The sequence below is a fragment of the Pristis pectinata genome, chromosome 24 (genome assembly GCF_009764475.1).
Source record: "Pristis pectinata isolate sPriPec2 chromosome 24, sPriPec2.1.pri, whole genome shotgun sequence".
Lineage (NCBI taxonomy): Eukaryota > Metazoa > Chordata > Chondrichthyes > Rhinopristiformes > Pristidae > Pristis > Pristis pectinata.
The window spans coordinates 11,908,532-11,928,863 of record NC_067428.1 but is presented as its reverse complement, the minus strand read 5'-3'; the positions used below and the strand labels follow the sequence as shown (position 1 = coordinate 11,928,863).

The 20,332-nt window shown below is 43.7% G+C and overlaps 1 protein-coding gene across 1 annotated transcript in view; it reads left to right on the top strand.

Moving 5' to 3' along the window:
* LOC127582498 (mucosa-associated lymphoid tissue lymphoma translocation protein 1-like) overlaps nucleotides 1-20,332 on the top strand; it is a 48,883-nt gene extending 28,551 nt beyond the window's left edge. Inside the window, exons 10-16 of the mRNA XM_052037804.1 lie at nucleotides 3,535-3,712; nucleotides 4,615-4,689; nucleotides 5,866-5,993; nucleotides 13,814-13,963; nucleotides 15,223-15,380; nucleotides 16,505-16,639; nucleotides 17,903-20,332. Coding sequence (XP_051893764.1) covers nucleotides 3,535-3,712; nucleotides 4,615-4,689; nucleotides 5,866-5,993; nucleotides 13,814-13,963; nucleotides 15,223-15,380; nucleotides 16,505-16,639; nucleotides 17,903-18,433 — 1,355 coding nt within the window. The 3' untranslated portion in view covers nucleotides 18,434-20,332. The remainder of the gene's footprint in view (nucleotides 1-3,534; nucleotides 3,713-4,614; nucleotides 4,690-5,865; nucleotides 5,994-13,813; nucleotides 13,964-15,222; nucleotides 15,381-16,504; nucleotides 16,640-17,902) is intronic.

Below are 20,332 nucleotides of genomic sequence, written 5' to 3'. Positions count from 1 at the left end.
TTCTCTTGCAATAAACATTAACATTTTATTAGTTTTCTTAATCCCTCTCCATGCAATCTTTCACCATTTAAGCAATCTGCTTCTTTATTTTTCCTGCCAAAATGGACAATTTCACATTTTCCCAGATTATACTCCTTTTGCCAGATCTTTACGCACTCGGTTAACCTTCCATGCCTTCTTCTCAATTTACTTTCCACCAAGATCCCACAAACAGACAGCCTAAATGGTGAGAGATTGCACAGCTCTGAAATGGGTGTCTTACTGTACGCTGGGCAATGCAGATTGGGTGGTCACTTTGCAGAACACCTGCGTTCCGTCAACAGAAGTGACCCTGAGTTTCCTATTGTCTGCCACTTTAATTCACCATTTCACTCCCACTCTGACCTGGTGTTGGGCCTCCCACACTGTTACAGTGAGGCCCAACACCAGCTTGGCCAACACCTCATCATTGTCTAGGCACATTAATGCCTTTCCAACTCAGGATCTAATTCTCCAACCTCGGGTAACTTAATCTCCTTGTCTGTATCAGAATTGGACATTACTGCCAATCATCATTTTAGCTCAGTTTTTTCTTTGTCTATTAGTTTGTCTACCCTGCTGGTTATGTCCCACAGCCTTGCTATTAGTACACATTACAGAGACAAAGAAACAAGCTGCTTCTAACTGCTTTAAGTCATCTGGTCTCACCCAATCAAAATATTCCCTTTATTCTAGCCATCCCTCTCCCACTACAGCTACTGAAAACTAATCATGTTTCCTCTCTTTCGTAGTTCTGGCAAAGGTTGTCAGACCTGAAACTTTAACAGATGCTGCCTAACCCCCTGTGTGCTGGAATCTGGAGTAAAAAACAAACTTCTGGAGGAACTCAGTGGGTTAGACAGCATCTGTGGGGGGAAAGGAATTGTCTGCGTTTTGGGTTGAAACCCTGCATCAGGACTCAGGGACCCCCGGACGTAGTACCATACAGCACAACAGCACAAAACAGGCCCTTCGGCCCACCATGTTTAGATGTGTGCAAAGTGTCTGTGTTAGGTGTATGTAGGATGTCAGTGTCAGAATGGTTAGGTCATAGAGTTATACTTCAGTCCACCATGTCCATGTCGACCTGTCCATACTAATCCCATCTACCTGCACTTGGTCTGCAGCTCACTATGTTACAGAAATTACAATGTTGTCTGGATACTTCTAAATGTTGAGAGAGTACCTTCCTTCACCACCCAGTCAGGCAGTGCATTCCAGATTCCAACCACACTCTGTGTGGAAAAACCTCTTCCTGAGATCCCTTCTGAAGTTCTTATCCTTTATCTTAAAATGTGTCTTCGAGTTTTGGATATCTCTGCCAAGGGTAAAAGTTTTCAACTGTCTACTCAATCTATACTTCTCATAATTCTGTGTACCTGTATTACGTCCCCCCCTCAGCCCCAACCACTCCATGGAAAGCAGTTCCCCCTCATGAATGAAGTGCTCCATCCCAAGTAACATCCTAGTGAATCTCCTCTGTACCCTTGCCAGTGCAATCACATCCTTCCTATGGTGTGATGTGCAGAAATGCATACAATACTCGGTGTGTGGCCTAACCAAGGTTTTATAACGTTGTACCATAATCTCCCTGCTCTTATATTATCGGTCCTGGCAAATATCCATGTACTTTCTTCACCACTATATCTACCTGTGCTGCCACCTTCAGGGATCCTTGAATTTGTACACCTCTGCCCTCAATCTTCCTTAAGGCCCAACCATTCATTGTGTAAGTCCTACCCTTATTAGTCCTCCCAAAGTGCATCACCTTGCACTTCTCAGGATCTATCGTTGCTCTGCACACCTCTACCACCTGATCAATATTATTCTGTGCATACCTCATCACTTTCAACAACACCACCAATATTCGTGTCATCTACAAATATACTAATTGTACCTCCTACATTCTTATCCAATTTGTTAATGTATGTAACAAACAGTGTTACACTACAGGCCTCCTATCACAAAAACCTTCCTCAACACCCTCTGCCTCCTATTACCAAGCTAATTTTGGATCCAATTTACCAGCTTGCCTGGATCCCATGGACTCTCACATTTTGGACCAGTCTCCCATGTGGGACCTTGTCATAGGCTTTACTGAAGGCCAGGTAGACTACGTCAACCACACTGCCCTCATCAATACATATTGTTATCTCTTTCAAAAATTCAAGCAGGTTAGTCAGACAGGATTTTCCTTTAACAAAACCACGCTGACTATCTCTGATGAATCCCTGCCTTTCTAAGTGCAGGTTAATCCCATTCCTTAGAATTTTGTCCAATAACTTCCTGATCACTGACATTATACTCACTGGCCAGTAATTACTTGGCTTATCCCAGCTGCTCTCTTGAAGATGGGTACCACATTTGGTCTCCTCTGCTTAACTGGTACTTACCTGTAGCCAGTGAAGATATAAAAACCTCTATCAGGGCCCCAGCTATCACTTTCCCTTGACTCCTATAGCAGCCATGATTTCACTTTTGAGTCTCTCTTACTCTTAGATGTAAACCTGTCTGCAAGTAGCTGCTCCCTGTCAACTTTTGCTGGGTGAAATATACTTTCCCCCAACTCAGGACCTTAACTTCCAGACCTCCCTTATCCCTTTCAATAACTGCTTTGAAACCGACAGAGTTATGCTCACCATCTCCAAAATGCTCTTCCCTTCTCCGGTAACTGCTCAAAAATCTCTCCTGGGCGTACTTTAAAAATTCAATTCCCTCTATACTTTTCACACTAAAGCAATCCCAGTTAATATTGGGGAAGTTGAAATCCCCTAGTACTCCAACCCAATTAATCTTCCGCTTAGAGTCATAGAGTCACACAGCAAAGAAACAGGCCATTCGGCCCACTACTGGTCAGTGAGTACCCATCTGTATTAACCCCGCCTACCAGCATTTGGCGCAGAGCTTTCTATGTCGAGGCGATTTAAGTGCTTGTCTGGACACTTCTTAAAGTGACAGCAAGTCCACCAATTTCTCGAGCAGTGTATTCTACATACTCACTACTCTCTGGGTCAAAAAAGTTCCCATCAGATACCCTCTAAATCTCTTTCACCTTCCCCTTTCCCCTGAATCTATGTCCTCTAGTTTTATCAACCTCTAATGGGGAAACATTTCCTACAGTCCACCCTATCTATACCTCTCATAATTTTATATACCTCAATCTTGTCCCCTCTAAACCTCTTCCACTCCAGGGAAAACAGACCTGGCGTCTCCTTGTACCAGAAATGCTCCATCCCAGGGTGAATCTCCCCTTCACTCTCTCCAGGTATCGCATCTTTCCCGTAGTGTGGTGACTATCACTCTGCTCCTCCTTCTCCTGCTGAGGTCTATGCAGGGTTTCTGGGCTGGGGAGCTGGGTATGCATGGTGTGTCTGTGTTGGGGGAGGGCAGGCAAGGTTAGGTATGTGTAGAGTGTCTGGGTTTGGAGGATTGTTCCATGTGTGGGATGACTGTGTCTGAGAAAATTAGATGCCTCTGTACAGAAGGAATAGCTTTGACCATCCATTTTCTCCTCAGGTTTGCTTTACTACGCCGGTCATGGATATGAAAACTACGGGAACAGTTTCATGGTTCCCATTGATGCTCCATATTCCTACACGTCTGAGCACTGCCTGTGCGTCCAAAATATTCTGCAGTTAATGCAGGAGAAACAAACAGGACTGAACATCTTCCTCCTTGACATGTGTCGCAAAAGGTGTGAAAAAGGAGAATTACGTTCTTGAACTCACTCTGTGTTCTTCAAGGGAGGGGCTCACTCTAAGGAAATGAGGCTGTCCCAGCGTCAAAAACTCCCAGGACCAGTAGAGCACAAATTAGACACCGTGTAAAGCTCCCTCAGCACTGTGCCATCGGTACAGCGACAGCACAGAAAGATACAGATTAAAGGTCCCTTCAAACTATCTAAGGAGAAAGGAACATACATAATAGTGTAGGAACAAAACAAAATGGGTGACATTCAGAGTAAAGCTCCTTTACACTGACCCATCAAACATACTCATGGCAGAAACAGCATGGGTGGAGATAAAACAGGTTAGATGAAGAATAAAGCTCCCTTAATACAGTGTCAGCAAACGCCATTAGGCACAGAGTAAAGTTTACTTAATTCTGTGCTTTCAAACTGTCCCAATGCAGGTACAGTTCAGAGACCGAAGTTTCCCCAACATTGGCATCAAACACTCCCAGGGTGGATTAGTGAATATGGTTACAATTAGTGGGGAGTTTGTGTGGGAATGTTCACAGAAGGTGGGGCGGTCATAGTTGATTGGATGGATATGGTTGATGGGGTGGTCACGGTCAATGGGGTCATCCCAGTAGATGAGATGGTCATGGTTGGTGAAATGGTCACAGTCGATGGGGTGGTGGCAGTTGGTGAGGATGTCATGGTGGGTCGGTGATGGTTGATGAGGTGATCATGGTCAGAGGGATGGTTATGATTGATATGCATGGTTGTGGAGTTATGGGAGTGAGGCCTTTGGAAAGAAAACAAAGAGGCAAAACTGATGACTGTACGTGATAGAACGAGTCAAGAGGGTAAAGCTGGGTGGAGGGTGATATAAATATGGCAATTTTGACTTCATTCCAACTCTACCTTCTCAGGAACATGCATGATGAAATCATTCCACAAATGGAAGCCTTGAGAGTCACAGCAAATATTGTTTATGGTTATGCCACGTAAGCAGTTCACCTTTTCTTCATCCTCTCTAACTGTAGCCATTCTGCCAGTTTAATATATTTTATAAAGGTAACCTTGACTTCAGTTACTGCATTCGAACAGAAATGACTTGTCTCTATATACCTGTATATATCACCTTTTGTGACCTCAAGGTGTTCCAGAGCTTTACAGCTAATTAATTCATTCTTGAGTTACAGATACTGCAATAATATAGGAACTGCAGGAACCACTTTGTTCATGCCAGCCCTTAAATCTGTTATCTTTACTGATTTTGATTGAGACATACAATATTAGTTGGGACAATGGAAAGAACTCTCCTTGCCTTTTTTAAAAAATTGGCTGGGTGGAAGTTGTTATCCCATGTTTCTGGTGACAGTTATCAATCTTCAAGAAGTAATTAATTGGCCGTCAAGCAATTTGGGACATCTCTAAGGCACCGTGTAAAGCAAATTCTTTCAATTACAATCCAGTAGGTTTTTGGTTATATTGTTATGGGGTTTCAGTTTAACATCTTGTCCAAAAGACAGCACCTTAACTCTCCTCCAGGACTGCCCTGGAATGCCAGCCTGCATCTTGTGTCCAAGTCTTTAGAATTGGATTTGAGCCTTGTGATTCAAAAGCAAGAGTGCTGCCAATTGATCCATGATTGACAGTTATTCTAGGTAAGACAGAGACTTGAAAGACAGAGATGTTTATCCCGATTATCATTGATTTTGTTACTTTGCAGAACTGTCTCCAGTTTCCCAATGTGTGACTGTATGATGACCAGTGTTGGAGTTGCCAGCCAGATCCAACAATAACAGCAATGCAATTACTATAAACTCACAGTCATTATTTAATCTTCCTGCCAGCAGAGGTTCTCAGTCTGATCGACTAGAAGCATTAACGTTTCGTTGTCTGACCAGGACCGGTCACACATAGCCCCAAACAAACTGGTGACACCACAGGAAACAACAGTGTGTTCTTGTTACACCCATTGTCAGAACCTATAACATCAGTAAGGTGGGAGTGTCCATGTCAGGGATGGTCCCGACGTTTATGACAAGGTAGGAGAGGGTCCCCATGGTGGACTCTAGAGGTACAATGTAAATGAGGAGTGGGAGGCTTAATCAGCCCCTAACCACTCATCCTGTTTACTTCAGAGCATGCTAATGATATGTTATGAAACGTTCCAGTTGCCCAGACGCAGAAGCGTATGAAATCAGCCAGGGTGAGCTTACAAACGGAATTTTCATCAGCTTCCTGAAGAAGCGGTTACTGGAGGATGAAAAGATCACGGTGCTGCTGGATAAAGTTGCAGAAGGTGCGTTTGGTTTTGCACAAAGATCAGATTTCCACTACCCAGGGGATTGCGACACAGATCGGGGAACATGCCTGTCGATCTTCCTGTCGATTACCGTCACACCTCACTGGGCGGCACGGTGGCACAGATGATAGAGCTGCTGCCCTGCAGCGCCAGAGACCCCAGTTGAATTTGTGTGGAGTTTGCACCTTCTCCCTGTGACCGCGTGGGCTTCCTCTGGGTGATGTGGTTTCCTCCCATGTCCCAACGACATGCAGGTTGGTGGGTTAACTGACGACTGTAAATTGCCCCTAGTGTGTGAGTGAGTGATAAAGTCTGGGGAGTTGATGTAGGGGAGAATAAAAAAAAATTGGGATTAATATAGAATTAGTGCGGATGGGTGGTTTTTGGTCAGTGTAGATTCAGTGGGCCAAAGGCCCCGTTTCCATGCTGTATCTCTTTCCAACACCATGTGTCTTTGTCCAGTCTCTGCCTTGTGGCTTGGCTGTGTGTGGTACCTGCACTGACACTCCCTGATATTCAGAGCTTAGCCATCTCACTGACTCTTGTTTGTAGGACAATTTGTGTTTAGGTCAGGGTGTGAACTGTAACCCTCAGGAATCCATTGATCCCATTCCCCAACTGGAATTGGATTTGGTCTAACTGAACAGCAAGGATGGAGTTTCCCCCGGTGACGTGTGTTTCCCTGTGGACCCAATGGGTCGAGCACTGCTGGCAAGATGCTCTCCACCAATCAGCCTGTTGCTGCCAGCAAACGGCTGACTTTCAGGCTGCAGAGGTAATGCCTTGAGCTCAATTTCACCCACTGGCTTCAACAGAAATAAAGTGGGCTGGATCACAATACGTTAGGTGATAAACAGTTCCTTTTTGCTGTTTAACCCCAAGGAAGTGATGTTTATGAGGAGAACCAATCACATCTGACCTTCAGTTAATAGTTATCCACTTTCATTGTGATCATGGATCAGGATGGAATCCCTGGCTGACTTTATTTTCCTTCCTTAGTTAAGGCCCACCACCTCCTGTCCTGACTGTGATCAGCCATTTCAGTGCAGACCAGGGCTTGAACCTGGAACCTGCTTTGCATGCTTCAGCAGCAAGAAGGCAGCATTTAAATGTTGAAGCATATTCAGTCTTCAAATCACAGACTGACCTGTTGCTCCAGCAGTGGTTGATTACATTGTATGGTGACACAGATTTCCTGTCAAAAGAGGATGTGTTTGTGACATGTATCGAGCTTGTCTCCCCTCTTCGTTCTCAGTCCTGATTCAGAGTCTCCACCCTAAACGTCACCTTTCCCTCTGCCTCCACAGATGCTGCCTGATCCTCTGAGTTCCTCCAACAGTTTGTCTTTTCCTTTAGATTACAGCATCTACAATCGCTTGTGTCTCTGTCTATCATCATAGTGGCTCTAGGTTAGGCCAGCTTCAGTGCTTCATTTATTCTGTTTGATCTGCCCATTTCATCCTTTCCCTCACACAATATCTCAGAGATCCAGTTTCTTGATTGTTTCCAATTATTTGTGGTATCAGTTGCTTCACGACTATTTTCTTTTCCTTTCATCCTCATGAACTCTATTTTTCTCTTATTCTATTAACCAAGGAAATAGTCTCTCCAGTTTGCCAGGTTTTGTAAAATTCCAGTGTTTAGTTGGTAACTAATTATACTGGAACCAACAGATACAACTGCTGTTCTTTATATATTCCCTGAACATGATCCTGTATGTGAAAATCAAGAACCTGCAGATGCTGGAAATCTGAAATAAAAACACAAAACACTGGAAACACTCAGCAAATCGGGTAGCATCTGTGGAAAGAGAAACAGAGTTAAAGAGTTAAAGCTGTGAAAGGCAGGTTAGAGCTCAAGCAGTGTCCAGAAGAAAAAAATTCCACAGGGTTGATCCTAAGTTTCCAATTGCCTGTCACTTCAACTTTCCCATTAACTTAACCCTGATTTGTCAGTCTGAAGTCTCCTGCACTGTTACAATGAAGCTCGAGGTGATCCTGAGGAACAGCACCTCATCTTCCATCTGGGCACCTTACAGCCTTCTGGACAATGTTGAATTTGACTGTTTCATGTAACTCACTTTCTGGCCAGAACTGGCCAGTTCTGCTGTAGGCTGTCAATCTGTTATAATAACTCAATTTTCTCACTCCATAGATACTGCCCGATCTGCTGGGCATTTCCTGCAGTTCCTTCCTGCATTTCACAATCTTACATGTCCCTTTGTTTGTTCTCTCTCTCTCTCTCTCTCTCTCTCTCTCTCTCTCTGACTTCTTTCATTAACCTATCAACCAGATGACTTAATCAGCAGCTTATCACCACATCAAATGTGGCCTCTATTCTACACACCTTTACTTTCTTTGTCCAACCCATCGATACTTCCTCTGTCCTATCCGTTCCTCCCCCACCCTTTTTGCAACTTAAACCTGACTTATTTTCTCTCAGCAGTTCCGATGAAGGGTCTTCAACCTGAAGCATCAGCTCTATTACTCCTTCCACAGATACTGCCTGACCTGCTGAGTGTTGCCACCATTTCCTGTTTAATTTATGAACCTTTCCTTCCCCTTCTAACTCCCAGCCTCTCCCTTCCCTTCTCACTCTCAGTCTGTCTCTCATTTGCTCCGGTCTAGGGTGCCAGGATTTCCCTGGATGTATCAGGAATTAAAGAATAATCTCTTGGACACTTTCTAACAACCCAGCACAAGGAATTATTTTCATTTTCTTTTAAACAGTTTTGTTTTTGAGTTAAGGAGATCTTGAAACTGGAGAGAAGTCTGATTGAGTTGAGACTGGGGAAGGGAGGTCATGTAATGAAATCTCCAGGAGTAAATCCAGTCAGAATTGGCAACACCTCTCCTGCCCTATCCCTCCCTTACTGATTTCCTGTTGATCATTCTTGGCCCAAATATTTGTTCAGTATAATTTAACAAGACCGAGAGTGGTTGCTAAGTAGCCAACACTGGCATACAGAAGGAGTACTGCAATATACCTGACCTGTTCCTGCCTCCATGCCCACAGCTCACCCACTCACAGAACCCCTCCCCCTCCACCCTTCGTTCCCATTAATTTATGTTGAAAAAATTCATAATCCTCTCTAACTCACTACACATCTTCCACTCCTCTGTTAATATTTCAATTTAACTCTGATTTAGAGTCTCTCTGGAAATAATGCCAATTTACTTTAACACAACGTGTATCTGCATTTTCTCTGTGGTAGCTTTCGATTGCTTTATAATACTGTACCATACCCTGTGAGTGGTCTCTTTGCCTGGGGCTGGGTTGCTGAGAGTGTAGATCTGCCATCACCAGCAAAATGTGGGGAGCTACAAGTCCCAGACACCTGGCCCTGCGTATTACTGGCTGATTACTGTGTTCGCATTACATGCCAGATTAATTGTTTAACAGTTGAGGCCGGAACAGGAACAAATGATACAGGATTAAATATAAGAGACTTAAGTCAGAGAGGAGGGAAATATCTTTAGTCCTAGGTCTGTATATTTCACTTCAGTATTTTCAGTATTAATGGTTCAAGCGGAAACAACATCAACATTCAAGATGAAATTGGATAGGTGCATGAAGGTCTGAGAACAGAGGAAGAAATGTGACTGGAGTTCGTACTGAATGGTCTTTAGGTTCTATATATTTATTAACAAAATACCACCCTTTCCCACTAGGTGGAGCCTCTCACCATACATTAGCTCCACCTTTCCTTCAGGGATGTAAACTTCCCGCCAAGCAGAATCTCCAGCAGAATGGGGAAAGGGCACAGCTCTAAAGGCACAGGCATCATGGACGTGGCATTGTATTCTCCATAATGTGTCAGAGCAATGAGGAATTTCTGATAAACTGTGTTAGTTATTTCAGATGAAAAACACGATGATGCGGGAGGAACTCAGCAGGCCAGGCAACATCCACGGAGGAAAGCAATCCACGGGTGCTGCCTGGCCTACTGAGTTCCTCCAGCATCATCGTGTTTTTCATCTAGATTCCAGCATCTGCAGTCCTTTGTTTCGCTAGTTATTTCAAAGTGATGTGTAAGCGGGTATAGTCTGTAAGTACTTGATGCGGGAGAGAGAAGGTGAACCTGGTGTATTCATGTGAGGATGTTAACTCTGACAATATATTTGGGAGCTTCTCGTGCAATTCCAATCACCCAACTCAGGAAATTGTTTCCCTGTTTCAAATAAACTTGTAAATAGTAAAGAAAGAAAGAAAGGAAAATGAGTGATAAAACACTATTTCCTGATTTTCTTTCAGCTTTTTCCACAAAATTAATCTTTAATTCCTGGTGACTCCAGGACAAGCCAGGATGTTGGCAACCCCATCAGCTTGATGTCAAACTATAGGGTCAGGGCTGTGGGAGGAGGGTTCAAGACAAATGTGAGGAAACATTCAACTTATCTTCTGGCCACTTATTTGATAACATTCTTGTTATCAAATGTTCACTGATGTTTGCACAATGTTCGATTCCATTCACAACTGCTCTGCAAATGAAGCAGTCCATGTCTGCATGAAGCAAGCCCTGGACAACATTCACGCCTGGGTGATAAGTTCCTTAGCACTGCAGAAGTGCCAGGCACTGACAAGAGCGAGTCAAACCACTTATCCTTGACATTCAATGACCTTACAATCACAGCCCACCACCTTCAACATCCTGGGGTGTCACCATTGGCCGGAAACTCATCTGGACCCGTTATATAATACCTCGCCTATAAAAGTGGGTCAGGTGCTGTATCCTGCAGTGAGTAACTTAGCTCATGACATCCCAGAGCCTTTCCACCATCTATAAGTCACAAGTTCAGAGTGTGATTGAATACTGTCCAATTTCCTGGGCGAGTGCAGATCCAACAACATGCAAGAAGCTCAACATCATCCAGGCAAAGCACCCTGCTTGTTTGGTCCACATCCACCATCCTCAACACTAATTCCTTCCACCACCAATGTACAGTGGTTGGAGGGAGAACCGGCTACAAAATGTACTGCAATTACTTGCCTAGGCTGCTCTGGCACAAACTCCAATGCCTAGAAGGACGTGTGCTTCAAGTATTTGGGAACACCACCATCTGCATGTGTCATTCCTGTTACATATCATCCTGACTTAGATATCTATCAGTGTACCTGCATTGCTCTTGGAACTCTATATCCAACAACAGTGTGAGTACCTTCACCAGATGGACTACAGACATTAAAGGCAGTTCACCACTGCCTTCTTATTGGAAATTAGGGACAGGCAATACATGTTCGCCTTGCCAACTATGCCCAGAAGTAAATAAAGTACTTTGGGACTTTTATTTGTGCTAAAGGTGCAATGAAATGCATGTTTTTGTGACTGTTTCATTACATGTGGGTTAAATGCCATCAATGCAACACGGGGGAAGGTGTCAGAAGACTAGAATGGTAATTGTGACATCCTTGTTCAAAAAGGTGTGTGATGACATGAAAGGTACAAGTTAGTCAGGTCAACCTCAGTTCTGAGGAGGTCTTTGGAAATAATGGTCAAGGAAGGAATGAATAGACACTTGAAGAGATTGAACTGATAGAGAAGCCAGCAGGCGTTTCTTACAGGCAAGTCGTGTTTGACTAACCTGATTGAAATTTTTGACATGGTAACAGAGAAGGTTGAGGAAAGAAATGCAGCAGATGTTGTTCACATGAACTTTTAGAAAGCATCTGACAGACTTGAAAATAAAAACCTGTGAGCAAGATTGAGGCTTATGACAGAAGAGTTAGTGGTCACATCGCAAAATTGGCTTAAGGACAGTAATTAAAAAGTCTTGGTAAACAGTTGTTTATCAGACTGGAGGTTGGTACACAGTGGTGTTCCCCAGGCATCAGGACTAGGACAACGGTTTTTCTCATGTGCTATATAGAGCCATAGGATCATAGAGTCAGCAGCACAGTAAAACAGGCCCATTGGCCCACTATGTCCATGTCAACCATCAAGTGCCCATCTATATTAATGCCATCCATCAGCACGTGGTCTGCAGTTTTCTATGTGTTGGCAATTCTTGTCCAGATACTTCTTACCATGTGGTGAGAGTACCTGCCTCAAGCAGTGATCCAACCACCCTTTGGGTGAGAATGTTCTTCCTCTGATCCCCTTTGAACCTCCTACCCCTTAACTTAAACCTATGCCTCCTAGAATTAGCTGTCCCTGCTACGGGACAAAGTTTGCTACCATCTTCCCTGTCTATGCCCTTCGTAATATTGTACGCCTCTATCAGATCCCCCCCTCAGCCTCCTCTGCTCCAAGGAAAACCCACCCCATCCGGTCTCTCCACCTATTGGAAATACTTCATCCCAGTGAACCTCCTCCACACCATCTCCAGTGTAGTCACGTACTTGGTATAGTGTGACAATCAGAACTACACACAGTACTCCAGCTAAATAATGCTTCATAAAGTTGTACCATAACTTCCCTGTTCTTATATTCTGTGCCCTGGTTAATGAAGGCAAGTAACACATATGTGTTCTTCATCACCTTATCTACCTGTGCTGCCACCTTCACGGATCCTTGTACCCATACACCAATGTCCCTCTACTCCCTTGGGTCCTACCGTTCATTGTGTGTGTCCTATCCCTATCAGTGATCCCAAAGTACATCACCCTTGCACTTCCTAAGACTTAATTCCATCTGCAGTTGCTCTGTCCATCTTACCAACTGAGCAACGTCATCCTGTAGGCTGTGACTATCCTTATTGTCAACAAGCAGTAGGAACACAGACTGAAAGTTCAACTTACAAACCACACTAAAAGTTGGAGGTGTCTCTAACTGTCAGAGGACATCGTCTGTCAGACTGTGAAGGTGAGTGCAGGTAGAATTTAATACAGAGCAGTAAGAAGTTGTTCATTTTCCCAGAAAGAACGAAGCAAAATGACTCAGGCTAAAGTACACAGTTGTAAATGGTGAGCAGGAATAGAGGAACCTGGATATGGACATAAATAATCTTTGAAAGTGGAAGGGACAGAGCCATAGAGTCGTTCAGCACAGAAACGGCCCTTCGGGACACCACGTCCATGCTGACCTTTTAGTTCATCTACACTAATCCCATTTGCCTGCATTAGGTCTGTATCCTTCTGTGTCTTGCCCATTCAAGTGCCTGTCTACATGCTTCTTAAACAAAGTGATTGTATCTGACTCCACCACCTCCTCTGGCACGTTCTAGGTATCAACCACTCGCTGTGTAAAAACTTTCCCCTCAAATCCCCTTTTAAACTCCTTCCCCTCACCTTAAACCTATGCCCACTTGTTTTTGATACCCCTACCACTGGAAAAAGATTCTGGCTATTTACCCTATTTATGCCTTTTATAATTTTATCTACCTCCCTCAGCCTCCAGGTATAACAAACCCAGCCTATCCAATGATTCCCATAACTAAAGTCCTCCAGTCCAGGCAACATCCTGGTGAATCTCCTCTGCATGTTGGGAGAGTGGTAAAGAAAATTTATGGGATAAACAGAGGCACGGAGTCCAAAAGTTGGGAGACTAAGAGACAGCAGATGCTGGAATCTGGAGCAACAAACTGCTGGAGGAACTCAGCGGATCGAGCAGCATCTGTGGGGGAGACAGAATGGTTGAGACAAAAGCAGGGAGGTGATGTTGACATTTATAAAACACTAGTTTGTACACAATTGGAGAATTGTGTTCAATTCTGTACACTTTGGGAAGAATGTGTAAGTCCTACAAAAGAGGTTTACTAGAATGGTTTAGAAGAATTCCTCCTGTAACCCTGGTGTTGAGAAGACCAACAAACTGTGTCAAAGAGTTAAGACAGACAATAAATTGTCCCTCACGGTATCTTTCCCTTGTGTGATTTCAGATATGGGGAAATGTGAACTTACAAAGGGAAGGCAAGCTTTGGAGATCCGGAGCAGCCTGTCAGAGAGGCGGTCACTAAGAGATAAAATCAACCCACCTGACTATTACGATGAGTTTTCAGCCAGGAATCTGCAGTGGGCCAAGGCCAATGGTAAGAGTGCTCCTCCTTTTAATGATTCAATATGTCTTTCATATTTTACCATTTATAAAACCGCACGGGTAAGTAATTCTCCTGGGTTTGGCACTCATTTTAAAAAGAACTTCCCATGAATTTCCATTTCCCTTCTCCACTTTAATGTCTTTGACAAGGGAAGGTTCCCTCAGAACCAATGTGCTCCCATGTCTTGCTCAGATGGCTGTTAATCACATGGAACTTTCACAGTGAATGTTGCAGAATCTCTCAGCTACATTCAGGGTTGCTCACACCAGACCCAAGCTCTGGCAGACTTTCCGCCCCCTATCCCTGGTGCTGAGCCAATTGTAGCCTCCAGCTGAAATGGGCCAACACAATAAGCATGGAATCTGGAGCCTTCACCATCTGCATCACTAATTACCACACTGTGGTACAATTAAAAAATGAAGCACAAGTATGCTGAAAGATTAATAGCAGGTCAGTTGTTGATGTCCAAATAGTGCAGCTTTCTTAATGCAATTATTGTTTCAACAAACCAAAAAATTGAACCATGGAAGAGAAATAGCTCTCCCCGAGAGGCCATGGTGAAGCTGGGTCATGGAATCAGGAAGTGAGGAAGGACTGGGTTGTTGTTTGGGGAAGGGGACATTTCGAGGTAAAGTTTTACAGACTCAGGAGGAATTAAACAAAAATGTTGGGAGCAAGAATGGAAATTGGAGGCAATGTTTACTCCAAGGGTTAAGTGCCCAGAAGAAACGGAGCACTGATTCAGCGAGCAATTGTGTGGTGAGTTGACACTAACATGGGGTTTTAAAAACATGGTAAAAGGGTCTTTGACCTTGATCCTATGGCCATATGCAGGTTTTGGCCCCTTGAAGTCCAACCATTAAAGATCAGCTGCTTCTCCATTGAAATGATTGTTCTTTTGGGATGTACTGGGTCCAAGACCCTTTCCTGTCATTGGTGGATACACCCCAAATCACAACGCCAAGGTTTGTTGGTGTCAATAACTTCAGAGCAATAAGAAGACCGATTTAAACCTAATACATGGGTCCTGAGACTCCTTTGCATGGATCCCATTAGGCCTGGGAGGATACAAAACTTTCTAGTGCTCTGGAACATTGAAGAATGTAATGCTGAGGCAAGTGTGAGTTCCACAGTTCCGGATGGATGTAATGAGTCTCAATCTAATGGTTGTGGGGTTGGGGTTAGATGATGTGAAATCCTCCACACAAGATCAGAATGTTCACAGTAACTAATGGGGCTGTTCTCTCCAGTTCTACCAGAAAGCAAATATGTCCAATTTGAATGTGGAGCCTTGATTCGCCTGGGATTTGCAGCAGAGTTTTCAAACATTATGATTATTTATGCCAGCATAGTTCAAACTCCCCAGCACATCATCAAATGTGAGGCCAGACTGACTGACTTTTCAGAGGTAAGGAACAAGTTTTCTCAGCAATCTTTTAAAGTATCTTTCACACTGTAAACATCACATTAGTGTGAAATTGTGCTGCTTGGTGATAATAGTGTAAATGTGGCTCAACCTAACAACAGCATAGGTGCAAGGTACAGCCAAAACAAGGACAAAAATCTGGTTGTTGGCTGTGAATGTTTTCCAGTAGAGGCATTGCCAAGGTTTTGGTGAGGAGGAGGAGTTCATGTTGAAAAGGTCAGCTACTTCTCCATTCAAATGATTGTTCTTTTGGGATGTACTGGGTCCAAGGCCCTTTTCTGTCATTGGTGGATACACCCCAAATCACAACGCCAAGGTTTGTTGGTGTCAGTAACTTCAGAGCAATATGAAGACCGATTTAAACTTAAAACATGGGTCCCGAGACTCCTTTGCATGGATCCCAGTAGGCCCAGGCTAGAAATCACAAGTTATAATTGTGACTTCTAGCAAGAAGCATGTATGTACGATAATTCCTTGCTGTCACTGGCACCCTCCAGGGCTAGCTACCAGTGGCCCCATTTACAAAAAGAATAGATTGAGACTACACATAAGCGTCAAATGGGAGATTTGACCCAAGTTTTCATCATTCCAGGAGGTGGCAACTCTTTGGTGTTTGCACTCCCCTCATTTTCCCAGTACCTAAACAACACTGAGCTTGGCACACAGATTAGAACAGGCGGGATTAATCCCTGTCTGTGCTGAGGTTGCTGTTCTCAGCTGGAGGAGGAATTAAGGCTACAATCAGCTTCAGTGCTTCTGGGTTAAGCAGGGGAAAGGTGAGCTTCACTGCCATCCAGTGACATCTCCTGGAAGGTGGTGTCTGAGGTTGATGAGGTAGTGCAGGACTGCCAACCACATCCCTACAAGAGAGTCCTGCGGGAGAGCTGGGGAGGGGAGATACGATGAAAAGGCAGTCTGATGTGTTGCAGTGTGTATGGCTCAGTGCAATGATGGAACAATTATCATGTTAAAGGCAACGTTCCAGTTCATTAAATGACAATGTAATTAGGTTGGTGTAAGTGGGTGGTCGATGATCAGTGCACACTTGGGCCCAAAGACCTGTTTCCATGCTCTGTGACTTTCCTCTTTTACTGTCTGAATGCCAGGACCTGGATGTGAACCTCAAACATACCAACAAGGGCTGTCCTGAGGAGACAGGCAGTGTCATCTTCTCATTCAGCAACTTTAACTTTCCAGAGCAGTGTCTCTACACCAGGCTTAGTGGTCTACAGAAGCTAAGGGTAAGCATCCACTCACTGAATCCACATGTTGTGTATATTTATGCATAGTTTTAGATTTTATATATTTCCTTACAACATAGAAAAAGGCCATTCTGCCCATCAAGTCTATGCAGCTCTTTCAGAGCAATACCATCAATCCCATTCACACACTTATTTCCTTGTAACCTTTTCTCTCACATGTACCCATTGACACCAACCAATTCTCGAGTCATGCAGCTACACTAGGCCAATCAACCTGACAACCTGCACCTCTTTGGGATGTGGGAGGAAACGAGAGCTCCCAAAGGAAACCCCTGCAGTCACATGGACAGCGTGCATACTCCACACACAGCACTGGAGGTCAGAATCGAACCCAGGAATTGCTGGAGTTGTGAGACAGCCATACCACCTTGCACTGCCCTGTGATATCCCATCAGAACACTATTTAAACCATCAGGCTGCATTTGTGTAGAATCAAAATGCCATACAGTGCTTTATGTACTTTCCATAGGTTATGGAAGTGATGGCAGCCACCAGGTTGTGTAAGGCAATGTCCCACAAATGTCATTGACACATTTTTGGTTGGGAGAGAATTGTCGGACAGGACTGCTGGGAAACCCTCATGTCCTTTGAATCTTTAATGTATATTTGAACTAGCAGACTGGACATGTGTTTAACCTCACATAGGACAATAATTATTCTATGTTAGCCTAAATTATGTGTTAAATTCAGGAATGGATCTTGAACCCATAACCTACCGACTTAGACCAGACTGCCATCAACATTGCTGTTAATGCATTGGCTTAATATATATCCAGTAACTTTACAACTGTCCACTGGCTTAAAATGTAAATGCACTAGTGTGTGTTGATCAGGAAGGTTCCAGTTTTGATCCAAAGTCAGAGTTACTTGACCACAGCTGGTGTGTTACAATTGACCTTGGTGTCCTTGGGTTCTATTGAGGATTAAAATGAGACAGGTTTCTATAAGTACCCAACTGAAATTTCCAGAAAGTCCATCCATAGGGGATTAGGCATGGAGCCTACAAAGCCAATGAGCCCAATGGCTTACCAGACACACACACACACACACACACACACACACACACACACACACACACACACACACACACACACACACACACACACACACACACACACACACACACACACACACACACACACACACACACACGATAAAGTACTGGAGGAAGGAGGAGAAAATTGGAGATGACATCACATAAATAACATGACCTGTTTTTTTTGTTTTCCCAATATTCCGCAGAAAGAGCTGAGCTTTTCCATCTGTCTACAGTATCAGTACAAACAAATGGAAGAGACCATAGAGGAGAAGAAAGTAGTGAATATTGGAAAGCCCCTTGTCTCTAAACTCAACTTGCATGGATCAGAGCATGAGAGTAGTTACATATCAGTTTACGGCTTATTACAAAGTTCTTCAAGTGAACCTACCCAGATGTTGATGAGCAATTTAAACCAGACTTACTCTCTACCAGTCACTTCCAAGAGCTTGAATTGCTTTGAGGGCTATACTGATTCACACAGATCTAAGAACAAGTGCACCTATCAATATCACAGCACCCAGGAGCAACTAAACCAGGACCAAATATCACCAGGAGCTTCATCTGCATTAAGGGCCAGTGAACCCGATGAGAAGATTACTGCTCAGATTAAGTCTCTGGGCTTCTCCCAGTGGCCAAGAGACTTGGGTCAGCCTTTGGGCATGAGGAGGGACAATCAGCCCAATGATGGAGAACTACATACCAATGCACAAAGCAAATACTTCTACGGATATTAATGAGAAGGGCATAAATTGTGGAATGCAAGGACAAAATCTAATTCCGTGAGATGATGCACAAGGCAGGTTTCCATTTTTCAGTTTTATTCAATCCTTCCTAACTCATAGCCTGTTATAGTTCCATCCCCCTCTTTCTTCGGCCATTCTTCCTCAGCATCTGACAACCATCCTATGTATCTCAGGAGTGGCCAATCTGTGATAAAGGGAAGAGAAATCCTGTTGCTGTTAACTGCACCACTGGCAATGTCAAGCCTCTGAAGCACTGGTTAAACCTATTCTGTGGCTTGCACTGGCAAATGCCAATCAAGATCAGGGCACACACCTCATCCAATCAAAATTGGCTGCAGCTCCCTCCTTTTTAAAATAGTATCATTCTTTCATTCTAAGATACATTAAAGCTTGTTTTTGTTGCCCTGGTTATTTGCTGTGTCACTGAATCAGATGAGTTCTGCATGTTAAATCTGGAGTTTGTGTGAGCTAGCTGATCTAGCCAGGGCAAGAGCTGAGGCATCATAATTGACCTGAGCACCCTGGACTATGGAAGAGTAAACTAGGCAGAAGTCCTTGCTCCTAATCACTGTCCAAGTATAAATGAGATGTGTGTGAATATTGGGCAAGGACAGAATCATGCTTCAGAGCTCCAGACTTTTCCTAAGCACATTGTCCAGGCACAGGCTTGGGTGAGGGAGTGGAGGAGTGCAATGTCTTCAAACCCCAGTGAGTCCGAACCCCCAAGACCAGAGAGAAGAGTTTGGGTCAAATTCTCATGTGCATTAGGGTTCTGCTGGGTCTATTGTGAATTGATTTATGATGGTTACTGAATATGTCGTCACCCTTTAATTGCTCAATGGTACTTTGGACTGTCAGGATCCCTGTGTGTCATGGACATTCACCAGAGCAAGTTATTAAAGCAGACTTATGACAAATTACATATTTATGACTTTTCAGGTTTTCAAATATGCAAATTATGTCATAGTTATACAGGTAACCTCTTTCCAACTGAGCTAATGCACAATCTGGCTGTTGTGTTGCACATTACAACAGTGATCACCCTTCAAAAGTGTCATGTTGGTTGTCGAGTGATCGCGATGTCATGAAAGACACAAGTATAAAATATACAGTGTGGATATGAGCACACACACAGCCTCACACAAATGCATACTCCTCCAAATATAGTACACCCTTTTACAAATGACATGTGTGTGCATGAACAGATCTCAATGGAGTCACACACAAGACACACTCTAGTAGCTATGCATACAACAGTCATACAGACACACTCTCACAAAGGTACATTTACACTTGCACACATTCACATATAGAAACATCAACAGGCATATCTACATGCAAGCACCCACTTCCAGACTCAGGACTTCATACACTCAAGAAGAATCACACATGGGCATCAATGGAGGCATTCAACCATAGGCATACTCACACACACAGACTCACGCATGTAAAAACACGCAGACCCATCCATATATTCCCAAATGCTCATGTACGCAGACAGGAATATCGCTGTTTGTTGTGGGCCACTCTAACACTGTGGACAGAATGATGGAGTGACAGTCTGCCACAATATGTGCACTGTATAGTCATACTGTGACCAGATCACACATGTCCTTGTGTTCACCTGGAAGTTGAATTCTTATCCACAGGAAATGTCACAAAAACTACCTATGTTTTTAATCGTTCTCTGTGATGAGATCCCTAATGATGTGTGTTGGGAGCTGGAAAAAGCCTGACACTTAATTTGCTCTTTAACTGGATAAGTGACAGTTCGGAATTGTAGCTTGGCCGTCACCCCACAGGTAAACAAATTGACCAAGGGTGAATACTGATGGGTGTAGGTCCTAAAGTAAAGTGTACTCTTCCAATAAATTAAACATGTCATTAATT